This window comes from Oryzias latipes, chromosome 13, assembly GCF_053564925.1.
Source record: "Oryzias latipes strain Hd-rR chromosome 13, Olatipes_Hd-rR_3.1".
NCBI lineage: Eukaryota > Metazoa > Chordata > Actinopteri > Beloniformes > Adrianichthyidae > Oryzias > Oryzias latipes.
This window is the reverse complement of record NC_136249.1, coordinates 11,017,356-11,033,476: the sequence shown is the minus strand read 5'-3', so window position 1 is coordinate 11,033,476 and position 16,121 is coordinate 11,017,356. Positions and strand designations below refer to the sequence as shown.

General features: G+C 41.6%; 1 protein-coding gene across 3 annotated transcripts in view; it reads left to right on the top strand.

Annotated features, from left to right (window-relative positions):
• Positions 1-927: 927 nt before the first annotated feature.
• Positions 928-16,121, top strand: part of dscamb (Down syndrome cell adhesion molecule b) — a 147,830-nt gene continuing 132,636 nt past the window's right edge. Inside the window, exon 1 of one of the 3 annotated variants that reach the window (XM_078929611.1) lies at positions 928-1,111. In XM_078929611.1, coding sequence (XP_078785737.1) covers positions 1,060-1,111 — 52 coding nt within the window. In that variant the 5' untranslated portion in view covers positions 928-1,059. Of the gene's footprint in view, positions 1,112-15,105; positions 15,895-16,121 lie in introns of those variants that run through there. The other 2 variants (XM_078929612.1, XM_020708439.3) reach the window with 2 other exon arrangements.

The window sequence follows — 16,121 nt, the reverse complement described above, 5'->3', positions numbered from 1 at the left end:
CACCATAAACTATTATTATTAAAGATCTGATTACCCTCCTTTTTGCTTTTTCACCAACTATGATTCACCTGTTTACAGTCAACCTTTCAAAGTAAATTAGCTAATATTATCATAGTTACTTAAAAATAAAATTGCATAATTCTGTTTAATATAATAATTAGATGTCAGGTCTGATAGATTTTATTTGGCTAACTGATTAATTATTAGTGTCTAACGGTTAAATGTGGGTCATATATTCCTTAAGGACCATCTAGTATTTGAATGGGTCCAAAGCTTAGGAAAGTCTTTTATCTCACAATTAAATTGAATAATTGACCTTGTACTTTGTAAATCCTCCACACTGAGAAACATCAAAATACCTAACTAAATGATTTTTGTGTATTTAAACATAAATTAGTCAAATCTTGCTTAATGCTTTAAGAAAAAGTAGGTAAATAAAGGAAACACTCTAAAGACCTATTGAGTGGATTTGCACTTCATCAAATAAAAATGTTATTTTTTTTATTTCTTTTTTTTTTACTGATGAAGATATTAAAGCAAATTATTAGTGTCTTCTTTAATTAGTGACATGTCTTTTACAGCATCGCTGAGAGAGTTATGATAATCAGGCCCACGGTTCAATCACTGTAAGTCTATAATGCTGATCAGAGATTTGCTGAATCTGCTGGCTTTTGGACGCAGTGTAATTACAGCACAGACATGACAGAGCCGGATAAGCAGTAAATTGGGATCACAGTGCAGCAGCTTGTCCACATGTTCCTCAGGAAGGTCTAAGTCTGCCATTCAACGGAGTGCCCTGCTTTATTAGCAGGGCAGCAGGCGTCACTCAGTGTTTGGTCTAGTCAGGTTCTTTTTGTGAATTATTTACTCCCTAATAAGATTTTTGTTTTTTTTTCCCAGACTGACTTGTGTTTCCGACCCCTTACCCACCTCTATGCCAGAACTTTCCCTCTTTAAGGTGCACATGTACCTCAGCAAGAGAGGAGCAGAGGAGTCTGGGTAAGATGAGGAGCAGACCAGCCAGACAACAGTGCCAGAGACGTCACTACACCTATTTCCATGTCCCTGTCTCTCCAGCCATGTGAGGGACAGACGGTTCTGATTTACTTGGGTTAGTTTTTTAGATCAATTACTCATCTCTGCATGGCAGCTGTCAGTGTTCAGAAGGACCAGAGTGTGACTAAGAGTGTCTCATCCGCGTCTCACAGGCTGTTCACACTTACTCCTCCCCCTGTGGTGGAAGTGTTGCCTCTCTGCGGGGTATCTCTATCTGTTTGTTCATTCACAGGGAAAGCATTAGCTTTACATAAATGAGTCATAGGGCCAAGTGTCTAAACAGACCACGGTGGAAGTCAGAAACGCTCCCACCTCCTCATCCCCTCGCCTCCAGGCTTAACTCATAGGCTCAACAGTCGCCGCAGTTACCCCGTCTGCCTTCTGCTTGCTCAGATACCAGGGATCCCACCTGATGCTTTGGGCGAAACACAGCAGATGTTGCTGGAGTTTGTGGCCAGGGGAGTGGTGCTGGACTTGCTCATAATTGAGATGCTGATGGGGCTCTTGCTCTCGAGTGGGGTGCCGGTTTAATGAAGTGGTTCTTAGAATCGCGCACTTCAAATCCCTCATGGAACCTGTAAAAACCCCACTTGTAGAAATCAGTGTAAATCCTCCAGAGCGATTAATGCTTTCAAATGAGGCTGGCCTGGAGTCTGGATACACACAGATGTCACCTGAGTTTGAGAAATGTGATTTAAAAACCCACTTAAGAAAACAGTGTTTTCAGCATGTTGTTATGGCATTTTACTCATGATGGAGGACAAACCTAAAGAAAATAAAGCCTAAAATAGCAGCATCTGGCTGAAAACATTATTTGCTGCACTTGGTAATGTTAGGTTGGGGGTATCTGGGGCTGTAAGCTAGCAGCAGAGAGTGTAAACAGATAGATGATGAGAAGTGGGGGCAGGCTTACTCACAGTGCTGCCCACAACTCAGAGGCAAATTTCTAATGAACTACTGCAGCTCTGCAGAAACTATGTTTAATTTTTTTATTTAGTCATAATCATTATTCAAATACAACTGGGAACGCTTTTACAAAAGTTTAAAAGATGATCAAAATGAGTCTTATAAAAAAAGACTAAGAAGTCAATAGAAACACCCCCAGAAATAAGTTAAAAATTGGTCAAATTTGACATTTTTTCCAATAATGGGGTAACAAAAATGGTCTTACCAAGAATTCTTTTAAAAAATCCTAGTCACTAAGACGTCCTTTCTTACACTAAGATTAATTTGCTTTTGACATTTTTTCACAAGATTATTTTTCATGCAAGACAGAAAACAAGACAATATTTCTTTGAAACAAGGCTCTTTTCACTTTCTGAAGATTCAGTTTTTGTAGTAACAGAGCTGTAAAAAATAAAAAAAAGAGAGAGAGAGTTTAAGCCTTCGCCATAAACAGCGCCGTCATACTGTGGCTCTGTGGTGTTGTTATTTGTAGAACAGACAGATGGAGCTGCTGCGTGTGTCCCATTCCCCCTGCGACAGACACGTCATACCCAACACCTGGAAGTGGTTTCCTCATTAGGACGGGCATTTCCAAGGATTCCCTGGGAGAAAAGCCGGACCTGCTCCTCAGCATCCAATTCGAAATTTGCTTTCACGTGTGTACCGCAAAAGTGCAGCCCGGTGCAGCCCGGTGAAGCAGAAACCCGTTTTCATTTTCTGTTGTGTCTTAACGCAACCAGCAATGTTTTATCCGACTCTGTGATGCGTCTTCCATCCCACAGCAGGCTGGAATGAAACTCCTCTCTGAGAGAACATTACCATGAGGGCTGCTGCACCAACTCACCCTGCAGTGAAGTAATAAGTCTCCTTTGGGCTTGACTGTGTCCCTGTGCTCTTACAGCTATCAGTTTCATAGCATGCAATCTGCATCCTTCCAGCCTCCCACTACCCGCCCACCAGTGTTGTATTTGTTGTGTTCTGCCTGCATGTGATGAACACAGGAGCAAGTGCATTGTGTTTTTGTTGTTTTTGTTTTTTTCTTTGCAAGTTGTGTATTTCTTAGCCCCCTCCATGGGAAAACACAAGGCAGCTTCTGGGCAGGAAAAAAAAACAACACAATCCACCGCAGAGATGCCCCGGCAAAGGTGGGAGAGCGTGGAGGGGCAGCTTGAAGGAACCCGTGAAAGGTGGAGGGGGTGTTTGAGAGAAAGAGCAAATGGGAAGCACGGAGGGCTTTTTTTTTAGGGGGGGGGGTTTCATACATTTTTATGACCACATAGATAAGGTCAGCATCGTTACTAGGCAACACTGCGACCCTGAGTTGGATTGAGTTGTGAAGCTGAGAAGTCAGACATTCTTATTACAACAGCCATGCTTCGGTTATGCTGCCTGCGTTTGTTAACCAGCAGCTGGTCTGCATGTGTTTCCTGAGAGTCGGGTCTGACGGATGGCTTCAGCCGGACAATTGACTGTGACACTCACATAATTAGAAGGTCTGGCTTTTTCACGTCGTTGATCAAGTGGCATCCGCGCCTGTAAAGTGATGATGGTGATGAAGAATCACGATGAGGAGTTTTGGTGATATATTTTTAATGATCCGGTTCACGCAGGAATACAGCAGACTGTGGGCGTATTGATTTTTCCAGTTTTCAAGCAGGGAATGGAGGAGATGGAGACCAGGCGCATATGCAGCCAGAGTACAAATCACCCAAACTCACCCCGTTCTCACCCCCCCTCCCTCCGCCTTCACCCCCACCCCCAATATTTCTAATTCACTCTTCTTCTCATTGTGTCCTCTCCTCCATCACCCTCTCAGCTCTCCATCCTCACTTCCTTATTGGTACCACTCCTCCAGAAGCTTGTCATTATATTCTCCCCCTCCCTCTCTCCCTCTTCCACCATAGCGCTCCTGCCTCGCTCCTTCTCTCCTCCCATTTCTGTCCCCTTCAGCGTCCTAGTTTAGCACGTCAAGGTTAGCTACAGATACGCTCCACTGTGCCTTGGGGCTATTCAATGGGATGCTGGATGGGGTTAGCTGTAGCAGACACCATGAACTTTAGGGAGGGGAATATAAAGGGTTACCAAAGTGCAGGTGCAAGTGAAATCTCTCACGTGCTGCAAACTACAGAGATGTGGAAATCTGATGTCAAGATGACAATTAAAGACTTCCCTTTTGGTTTATATTCTTATACCAGATAAACATTGGAGTACCTTAAGGCAGTGTTTTTCAACCTTTTTTGAGCCACAGCACACTTTAACCTTGATAAAAATCCCACGGCACACCAGCATAAAATAAATAAATAAACTCATGGTCTGTATTGATCTACAGTCCCTCCACAATCTCACATGCATTTTTGTGATAATTGTGGCAGAAAAAGCTGGAAGTTGCAGCTGTTTTTTCTAAAAGATGTAATAAAAGTTAAGTTAGAAGATTTAAAAACTGTTTGATGTGTGTTTGTTGTGGTTTCAAGAAGTTTAACAAGGAAGACTCATTGTGCGCTGAGACGCTGTCACTTTAACCCAAAGCATCATGGGAGATGCACCAGACAGACTAGCGTCTATGAGCTTCATTGTTTTGTTCACTTTTTCCACGGTCTGATACCAGATCCCACGAAAAGCTACCCCGCTAAAGACGAGCTTTAGCTGGTCTTTTTGTCGGAACTGAGCGATTTAATGAACAGAATCGAAACAAGGAAGTAAGGACTTTAACCACTTCTGATTGGTCAGACTGATGACGTTTTATTAAGCCTCCAAGAATGATTGGTGGAGACAGTTAAAGGGGCGGGACTTTTCCCAAAATAGCTGACGGTACCGCGATTTAGCCGTAGCGTCAGCTGTTTTGATCTTATCAAAATGTCTTTAATGGAATCAATTAAAATGCATTAAGTGCAAAATTCCCGGACTTGGGCCTCTCTTGCATGGGTTTTGCTTTATCCCATAGATGGCAGCACTAGTTATCCAATATGGCAGCGCCCCTGTTTAATTCAAGAAGGGCCCAAGTCCAGAAACTTTAGTTTTCTAGTCTTCTGAAATTATAAAAATGAGGTGCTTCATATTATAGGATTTGTAAGCTATGAACTGGTGCTAAATCTGGGTAAAGTATTGATCATTTGGTTTAGCCTCCCTTTAAGCTATGCAATTAAAATCATTTCCTGAAGAAACAAACTTCTTGGACTTGGGCCCCTTTTGAACTAACCGATTCAATATTAAGCTTAATTTCCTTATAAATGTTTACTCCATCACCAATGCCACCAAGGATTAAGGCAGTTCTGAAGTTCATAAAGAAAATTTGACAAAACTGTTAATAGTTGATCAAATTTTGTCCAATAAGAAACTAAATTAAAGTCAATATGATACAAATACATCTCTAAAATATGTGGAGATTCTGTTTCAACTATATGTAAATCACTGTCGGAAAACATCCAAATGACGTTCTTGCATAAATTCTGAATATTTCATAAAAGAGCTTTAAATGTGTATAACTAACTAACAAATAAAATCTCATAAAGTATAAACTAAAGAAATAAAGTATTAAATAGAATTAAATGATACTGAGATCCTTTGATACAGAAGACCCTGAATTCCATTGTGTGTTTATGGTCCTTTGCTGCAGAATTGGATCGATTTCAAACCTTTAAAATCTGGTTTTAGACATTGTGTCACTCACTTTGAATACGTCACGATAATCTGTTCTCATTTCTTATGATGCATTCCATTTGTCCTTCACCAATGGCAGTATTGACAAGGTTTTTGTGGCCATAGCACAATACTTTAGAAAGATTATTGCTCTGTCCATACAAATCGTTTTCGCTCTTGCTTATTTTAATTGCCCTCAGTGTACTTTCAGAATAAAAACCACAAATATGGATTTATCTAATTCTGTTTCCAGTTTTAGGTTGTTTTTCATCCATGCAAAGAAAAACATTTATATGAACTTTATACGAATTGGTGTGATATTTAAAGCCTTATGTCCATTTTTGTGCCAATTGCAGGCATATCTCTAGGTTTGAAGGAAAAGGAACCAGTCCTTTAAAGACCCACTGAAATAAAAATCATGTTTTTGGTGCTTTGTCGTGCAAGTTGTTGTGGCATTTTTCTCATGATGGAGGACATATATATATATAAGAAAATTAAGCCTAAAATTGAATTTCTGAGTATTTCTTTATTCAAATTGTTGTGAATCAGGAGCAGATTTAAAGGCTTGTAGATGTAACATGGGACCTACAACAGCAAGTCAAGAGCTCCAAGCTCCGCTCCCTTCCGATGCATCCACTTGTAAGCAACTAGATCCTTGTACTTCTTTGTTTTCCTTGTCTGAGCTGCCATCTGTTAAAGTTAGTTTAAGTACCAATAGCTGTCACAACTAGGTGTGTGAAATTTGTTCTCCACATTTGACCCATCCCCTAGGGGAGCGGTGAGCTGCAGCCACAGCCATTGGGAATCATTTGGTGGTTTAACCCCCCCAAGCCAACCCATACATGCTGAGTGTCCAGCAGGGAGACATTGGGTTCCATTTTTAGAGTCTTTGGTATGATTTGGCCATGGATTTGAACTCATGACCATACAGTCTCAGGGTGGACACTCTAGTACAAGGCCACTGCTGGCTCATAACTGTACAGCTGGATAGCTCTAATATTGCTCGCCATTTACTCAAAATAACAACATGGAAATTCCAATCAAAACAATGACATTTTAAATCATTAGTAAAATACATTTAAAAAAAACAACAAGAATAGTGCAGATAAAAGACTGGACTTGACTGAAAGCACAACCGAGTCCAAGATGGTTCACGTGGAACCACACTGCTGTTGTTATTCTGTTCTTTGAGACTGACCTGAAGACAGGGGTGATGTGATCCCACCTCCTTGTTTTAGACTGGTTGTACTCACCTGAAGTCTCAGCTGAATTTTTTGGAATTTTACAACTTATCCTTGTGAGATGAAGACTTCTTAAAGCCCGATGCCTTTGACACAGCTGGCACATTCCCAGAGTTTAGCAGTCCTAATTTAAAATATCTGCATTTGTCTCATTGCTGATTGACCTGTAGGTCTCGTGTCACTCTCAAGGGAGCGGGACGGTAAAAGTACACCTCCCTGATCTTTGTTTAGGACCCATATAATTCTGGCTCAGGGAAGCTGTAACCTTATACATGCTTGTATTAGGAGCCATGAGTGTGGCTTGTCTCTTATCAATGTCATTGTCTTTGCAAACAAAGGGAATCATTACAGAGGTGCTTAGAATGTTTCTATTCTGAGTTAATGGGTTGCATATTGCAAAGGGAACCTGATCCTCCTTTGGGTGGTGAAGGAGTTAGCTGAGGGCCAACTCTTTGCTGATGATAACCAGTCTGTGTTTTGTTGTAAGAGACGCTGGGCTTCAGAGGAGTTGTCAAAATAAGAGGCCCCATGCCAAGGGATTACCCGGCCCATCTGCACACACGCAAGGCACAGGGTCAACCCCTTGAACGGGGAGAGGGGGTATGTTTACAGGAGCTTGTGTGAGTGTCCTGCACTGTTGAACCTGCTTGATGACAAAAAAAATAAAAAATAAATAATGACTGAAAACGTCTCGGTACTATTGTTTGGCCTTCCTAACTCTAGATTTATATTTTTATAAACTCAGACTGAGCGGCTGGAGAGGTAGAGTGGTTCACCTATGATTGGAGGATCGCAAGTTCAGTTCCCGCCTTGCCCACCCATGTGTCCAAGTGTCGCTGGGCAAGACACTGAGACCCACATTGCTCCTTGTGGCTGAGGTTGGTGCCACTGTAAGGCAGTAGTGCCACCATCAGTGGGTGAATGGGACGGTGACCGTAAAGGTCTTTGGGCCATTAAGCAAGGTAGAAAAGTGCTATTTAAGCACGTCATTTAGCATTTGCCAGACTGCGGCCCTTATTGCCCCCTTTGGTCAGAGTCTTCACCCTTTAATGAAGGTTGCAGCTTACTGTGCTTCTTGACCATTCCCCCGTCTTACCACATTTTTTTGTTGCAACTTTTGGAGTTATTTGAATTGTAGTTTATTTGTTCCTCCTTAAAGCATGATATTCTCTGGATTTAAATTGTTGTCTGACTTTACATTCAAATGTGACAAAAAAGTTGTGTGCAAGGACACTGCAGTACTCTTTCATTTTGTCAGCTTGTCCATGTCCAAGCATGTAAAATTGGTTACCTGGAACACTGGGCACTGAGGTGAAGCTCGATTTCTGCTTTCTGTCTCCCAGAGACTTTTGCCATAGGAATAAAATCATGTGTTCCCATTACAACAAAAACTGTGTAGTAACAAAACAAAAGCCCACATTTACCCCACAAACATTGGTTAATATTTATTTTATTCAAATCGTAAATCAGGATGAGATGGAAAAAAAATGCGGTTTTAAAAAGGATTTTCTTGTTACGCGGAAAATACGCTAGGCGGGCCACAAGCTCACTGCTCTACTCCATGATGCATCCACTTGCAGACAAATAGATCCATGAACGTCTTTGTTTTCCACATTCACTGGAATGTGGCTCAAAACTGTACAGCTGAATACTTTCAATATTGCTCGTCATTTTTGTTGCTCCGGAAATTTTGGGGGTGTGAGGCTGCAAGCTAGTGGAAGAGCGGGCAAACAGAGCTCTCAGCAACAGGAAAGGGAATGGGGCTGCTCCATGGCAACAGTCCCGCCCACGACTATTAAATTCCTGCTGCTCTGCAGAAACTGTCCCATAGAAAAACACATGTTTTTTTTTTTTTTTTTGGCTAAAAAAAAGGCATAATCATAATTAAATGACCACTGGGAACGCTTGAAACTAGATCAAAAGATGGTCGGAGTGTGACTTAAAAATCAAGAAGACAAATTTTGAAGTGATGACGGCAGCATAGTTTTGATTGATCTGACAGTTATGAAAACTTTAAATGTACTTCTTTGTCTGGTTTGAAAAAACAGGAATCCATTGGTGCCAATGGCTCAGTTGGTCATCCAATGATTGAAGGGTAGGCGGTTCGATTCCCCCCCCTCAGTCAACTGTTGTGTCTTTGGGCAAGACATCTCACCCTCCCTGCCTCCAGTGTGGCTCCACTGGTGAGTAAATGGGTATGAATGTCCGGGTGATGATCAGAGGCGCAATAGGTGCGTACTGGCAGCCACTCCTCTGTTAGCCTGCCCCAGGGCAGCTGTGGCTACATCAGTAGCTACCATATGTTACAGCCCAACAGGTAAACTTGTCCCAGTCTAGGGGAAATCACAACAGGGCCAGAACATATGAAACAATGGACATCAGTATGTTTAGGAACACAGTTTGAGGGGAAGAAAGAACCTGTGTCCTGTAAAACAAAAATAAATTTCTGTGCTGGTTCTAAGAAAATACAAAACAGAGGGATTGGAACCTTGGCCAAACATAAAATAAGTCAGGGAGACAACTGACCCAGCCATGTTGACCGTCGGAGTCAGCAGCTCCCTACTAAGGCTGCCTGACAAAAGCTAACTAATTAAAAGAAATTAACAAAGCCTGCAAATAAAGACTACAGAGGTCCAACCCCAAACTAAAATAACAAAACCCAGCAGTATAAGATTGCTGGAAGAGCAGAATGACAGGAGATGCAGTAAAGCAGCAGCAGCAAGACATAACACCATCACCAAGTATAAATGAGGAATGAATGAATAATGTACACACATTGTAAGCGCTTGGAGCGTCTGGAAAAGCGCAGATAAACCCAATCCATTATTATTAATTAAAAAACTGTGGATACAACTTTATTTCATCATCAACAAGCAGATCAAAAACTTGATGAGATTCCATTGCAGCATCAGTGTTACAGACTCTGGGTCACGGCCTTGTCCTTGCGAAGACTTTCTAGTGTGCAATGCTGTTCTCCTTTTGTCTGTCCACACAGTGACACTGAGGTTTATGCAAACGCACCCACAGAACCACAAACATGCATGGCCACACAGCAAGGCCAAAGATGGTTGGAAACAGCCCGGGGGCCTCGTTGTCACATTCGCTTACAGCTGTTTGGGCATCATGCTACTCTGGGCTGGGCTTTCGGAGTGGGGGGCTGAGACCCCAAGCCCCCACCTGCCACCCACCCACTGAGAGCACAGAAAATCTGGCAAATATCCACCCAGCTCATGTTTAAAACACGGCTTTCAATGTTACAAACACAAACTGTTTGCCATTGTGTAGCTTGGTTGTTGAGTTTTAGGTAGACTTTGTCACACAAACCTTTATTCAACATCAATCTTGGATATTATTGAGATATAAATCATTTATCTGAGCTTTTGTTTTCTTAAAAAGACATTTTAATAAAAATTGTGTGCCAGTTTTCACCAATTTTTATTTCATGCTCTGTCAAGCAGGTGAAAAGAACTCCACTGACTACAGATTTTATCCTCCAGAATGCATAATATCCATGTATTTGTATTACTAATAGACATGCATGTTTAAGATGCCTCCCCCTTGGTCCTGAACATCATCTGTCTCTGGTTCCCCATCGAATACTTAAAGCTTATCAGCCCAAGGCCATGGCTTTTGTCTTCAGAGTGAAAATTGAGAATTCTATTTGGCGTCCCATGCAGCCTGTTCAAAAGTACAGCAGCTGTGAGTGATTAACACCGGCACCTGTTTTTCTACAGGCATGTTTGAGGCATCAAAAGATAAAGAAAACACGAGACTTCTTCTGAAAAAGTCAAAATTTAAATAAAAAATGTCATTGTTTGAAGTTGGAGACCCACCCCAATCATCTTTTTATCTATTTTTTATTTTAAGCTTAATTTTCTTTTTGGATCTCCTCTATCATGAGAAAAATGCCACAAAAACATGTTAAAAATACCAAAAATACAATTTTTCATGTTAGTGTGTCTTTAAATAAACTCCAGGTTTGTTTCAGACACCACTTATTTCCTTATGTAGGAAAGGGTTTGCACCATTATGCACACTTTCACGAAAAAGTTCCTGCTTATCTGTAGTCAATGCCAGATGCATTGATTACTATGAAAATGTTTGATGCACACAAACATGGCAGATATGTAAACTCTGTAAGAAAAATGTGTTTGTATAGTAATATCAATTTACCTTGAAGACACTGTTTCCACCCTTTGCTTGCATACAGTTAGATCGTCACGCACTGGCTGTCATTTGCATATTGTAAGGTCAGTGCTGATGCTGTGCAGTGTTTGTTTGCTGTCAAACACATTGTGAGTCTGTGCTTACACTAAGAGATCCCACTGTATGGGGAGTGTGCACACAAGTGGGAGGGCATGTATACTGTACACACAACTCTATGCAAATATCACTGTGAACTGGGTGACTTTGAGAATTAGTTTTGATCTTGTGCAAACAAATGTATGGTTTTCATTCTTTGATCTTTTTTTTCTATTTTTTAATTTAATCTTTTCATAAAAAACCTGTTTGCTGAGCTAGATTACACCGATGCTTCGTTTCCTGTCAAATGTCAGGTGGCAGCCTCTAATGCCACACATCCTTTTGTCAATCCAGTCCCAGCCTTTTTCTGGAAATTCTTCTTTTCTCTTCTGCCTAATATAACACCTTCTGCGACCTCCCCACCCAAATACAGTAAGGACCATAACTATTTGGACGGAGACACATTCTTTCTAATTTTGTTTCTGTACATTACCACAGTGAATTTAAAAAAAAAACAACCCAGATGCCATTGAAGTGCAGACTTTCACCTTTTATTACATGGGTTGAACAAAAAGATTGCATAAAAATGTGAAAAACTAAAGCATTTTTTAAACACAATCCCTTCATTTCATGGGCTCGGAAGTAATTGGACAAATGAAATAATTGAAAACAAAATGGTCATTACTAATATTTGGTTGAAAACCCTTTGTTGGCAATGACAACCTGGAGTCTTGAACTCATGGGCATCACCAGATACTGGGTTTTCTCCTTCTGAATGCTCTGCCAGGGCTTTACTGCTGTTTGTTTGTGGGCCTTTCTGTCTGAAGTTTAGTCTTCAACAAGTGAAATGCATGCTCTATTGGGTTAAGATCAGGTGACTGGCTTGGCCATTCCAGAATATTCCACTTCTTTGCTTGAATAAACTCCTGAGTTGCTTTGGCTGTATGTTTTGGGTCGTTGTCCATCTGTATTATGAAACGCCGCTCAATCAGTTTGGCTGCATTCACCTGGATCTGCGCAGACAGTATGTCTCTGAACACCTCAGAATTCATTGGGCTGCTTCTGTCCTGTGTCACGTCATCAATAAACACTAGTGTCCCAGTGCCACTAGCAGCCATGCACGCCCAGGCCATCACACTGCCTCCACCGTGTTTTACTGATGATGTAGTGTGCTTTGGATCATGAGCTTCTCCACGCTTTCTCCATACTTTTCTCTTGCCATCATTATAGTAGAGGTTGATTTTGGTTTCATCTGTCCAAAGAATGTTTTTCCAGAACTGTGCTGGCTTTTTTAGATGCTTTTTAGCAAAGTCCAATCTAGCCTTCCTATTCTTGAGGCTTATGAGTGGCTTGCATCTTGCAGTGTACCGTCTGTATCAACTTTCATGCAGTCTTCTTTTTATGGTAGACTTGGATATTGATATGCCTACCTCCGGGAGAGTGTTGTTCACTTGGTTGGCTGTTGTGAACGGGTTCCTCTTCACCATGGAAATGATTCTGCCATCATCCACCACTGTTGTCTTCCGTGGACGTCCAGGTCTTTTTGCGTTGCTGAGTTCACCAGTGCTTTCTTTCTTTCTTTCTCAGGATGTACCACACTGTTGATTTTGCCATTTCTAATACTGTAGCAATTTCTTGCATGTTTTTTTTACTGTTTTCTCAGCTTATTGATGGCTCCTTTCACCTGCATGGAGCACTCCTTTGACTGCATGTTGTCTGTTCACAGCAAAATCTTCAAAATGCAAGCACGAGTCCTCTAATCAACTCCAGGCCTTTTATCTGCTTCACTCATAATGGCATAACAAGGGAATTGCCCACACCTGCCCATGCAATAGCATGGAAGTCAATTGTCCAATTACTTCCGAGCCCACGAAATGAAGGGATTGTGTTTAAAAAATGCTTTAGTTTTTCACATTTTTATGCAATCTTTTTTGTACAACCCGTGGAATGAAAGCTAAAAGTCTGCACTTCAATGGCATCTGAGTTGTTTTATTTAAAATTTACTGTGGTGATGTACAGAAACAAAATTAGAAAGACTGTGTCTTGTCTATATATTTCTGGTCCTGACTGTACTCTGTACGGTCTGACAATGTAGAAGTTATGAATAGACTTCCCTATTTCATTATGCAGTTGCATTTAAAGACCCACTCTGTCGAAAATCATGTTTTTGGGGTTTTTAACATGTTCTTATGACATTTTTTCTAATGGTGATGGACATATACTTAAAAAAAATAACCTTTACGTTGCATTTCTGAGTATTTCTATATTCAACTTAGTCGGAGCAGACAGAAATATGCCATTAGATAAAGATTTGTCATGTAAAAATATGCTGGGCCAGCAATAAGGTAAGAAGGCAAGAAGATGCGAATTTCTAAAGAACTACTGCCGTGCTGCAGAAACGTCCGAAAACTACACAGGTTTTTTTGATTTTGGCTAATAGTCATGAATAAAAGACCACTGGGAACGCTTGAAATATCTCAAAAGATGATTGGAGTGAGATTTAAATCATTTACGATAAAAGCTCTTTCCATCATTTTATCCTGCAAGTAGCTTCATGAAAACAGACTATCATAACTTTTTCAAAACAAAAGTGGCCTCTTGGATACAGGTAAAATACAAAAATGGAAAACATCTATCAAATCAATTAAATCCATGTTCCATTTGGCTTTTTTTTTTTACTATGGTCTTGTGGGGGTTGGAGTCTGTCCCAACAGTCACCCTGGACAGGTCACCAGTTCATTACAAGGTGATCCCAGAGCATGTCATGCTGCGGCTAATGAAAACAACTGCTGGTCAGCACAAGGAATCCAAAGCTGAAACACCAGAAGAGTCGACTAATCCACTTTTTACTGACAGGCAGGAATCTCTGACCCACTGCCCTGATTCTACTGTGTTTTCTTCTTATAGGTACTTCCACACACTTAAATTTAGAATACTTAATAGAGTCAAGTCTGAAACGTAAGCAATACTACCATCAGACTATTTGGTAATATCTACGGGAAATTAGAAAAATGTTGGAGGAAGCAGAAGTGTTCTTTCTTTTTCCACCTCTTTGAGGCGAACAGGAACAGTGTGTTCTGGTTCAGACTTCAGCTAATGCAGCACAGTATTGGTGTTTGTTTGCTGCAGTGAGGTGAAGGGGGAGACAGGCAGACAAGTGGACAGGTTCTGTTGACAAGCAGCCTGGACAGCAGGAAAATGAAACCAAGCAACACACTTGCACTCCTTATGCCACAGAATCACCCCCCCCCCCTGCATCAAACCAACACAAAAGTCAGTGACACACGTAGTTGCACTTACATTGACAATGATACCACCATTCTGTCACATTGGGCATTTAAAGATTCCTCCGTCCGTCTAGATATAAGCATGCAAAATGAAGACCCTGAGGAACAGACTGGGATTTCATTCTCAGTAGCATTCTGTCATGTGGGATAGAGACTGAGCTGCAGACTGCTGCTGGTTACAGCCTATCACATTCAGTGTAACCCTGCTCTGTGGACAGGCCCACAGGCTCCTCCAGCCTTTACCCTTGACTGCAAGGCAGGCGTTAAAATGGAGGGCTGGTGGAGGTGGCGGGTGGATGGGGTTAGATTAGAAGGAGAGATGTGCGCAATCCTTTGAGTTGGGGATCTGCCTTTAATTACTGAGCCACCAATTTAAAATAAAATAAAAAAAAACGCGATTATATCAATTTATTTTCAAGAAGAAAAAAAAAAGAATGAGAAAGAAATTCCGAACAAATCTGGGCATTGAGGGCTTGTGCGCTCCAGCTGACTGCGCCCTCTTCCTGAACCATTCCAACTCCGTGCGTAAAAATTCCTCGGTGCGTCAGGTGTCTCATTTCCTTAATGCAAATGTCCCGCTCGCTGCGCGCACGCCCCCTCCCCACCTTCAACGAGTGTCCTGCCCTCACGAGCGACCGGTAGCCGTCTCTGCTCCTTTAAGGCAATGAGGAATTAAAGCGTCTGCAGGGGCAGGGGAGAGGGTTATTCTGTGGAACACTCAGAGAGTCAGTGGGGTGTGTTTAGAGAGCGACAGCGGGGAAGATGCGCTTGATCGCCTCTTGCTGGACGCAAAGGGGCGATGAAGATGATCTGACTTGGATTCTGAGAAAAAACGATTTTTTTCATTCCTCCACTCACTGATCACTTCTTAGTTCTCTTATTTTATTTTCTGAAATATATATATAAATATATATTTTTTGTCTAGTAATTTCTTTTTTCAAGCTCGGGGATGACCTATGAGTCAATGTTTCTTTTAGGGAACCGGAGCTTCTGATATTTTAAAGAAATAATAATAATAAAAAAAAGATCTATTTTGTTTACCGAATTCGGAGGAGAATTGATTTTTGGCTGCAGGAACTGCTCTTCTCCGGCTCTGACTCAGCATCACTTGCACCCGGGCTTCACCCCTTCAGCATCCTTTTCACAGGAAGGAGCAGCAAGAAGAAGCGGAGCGCCGGAGAAGCGTCTGCGCGCAGCTCTTCCAAAGACAATCATCACTGACGCTCATTTATCCAAGCGCACCGAAAAGAAACGAAATCTTAAAAAAAAGCAGGGGGGAAAAGTAAGAAGGAGATTCTAAAAGTGTAAAGACTGAGACGGATTTGCTTCAAGACAGAGGCAAATGTTTAACCTTACCCCCAGCGAACAGAAGAGAGACCCAGGGAGGCACCGGTCGGAGGAAGAAGAAAAAGCATAGCTTGGGGGGGATTGAACGGAACAGGGCATGTGGATATTGGCTTTTATCTTTTTCCAGAGCATCTTGAATGGTAAGTTTTTCCACCTGCTTGCCTGTTATTGTGTGTGCTTATTATCCACGGTAGGAGGCAAATCACAGGTAGACTGTAAATGATTGAGGAGTGGGGGGATGGAGGTCACCTGTGACCCAAATGGAATGGGTTTACGTGGCTGTCAAAAAAGGTTGACACCCTTGTCAGAAGGAGGGAGATGGAGGAGGGAAGAATTGCTTTTTAAATCCTTTAAGCTCTCCTGCAAA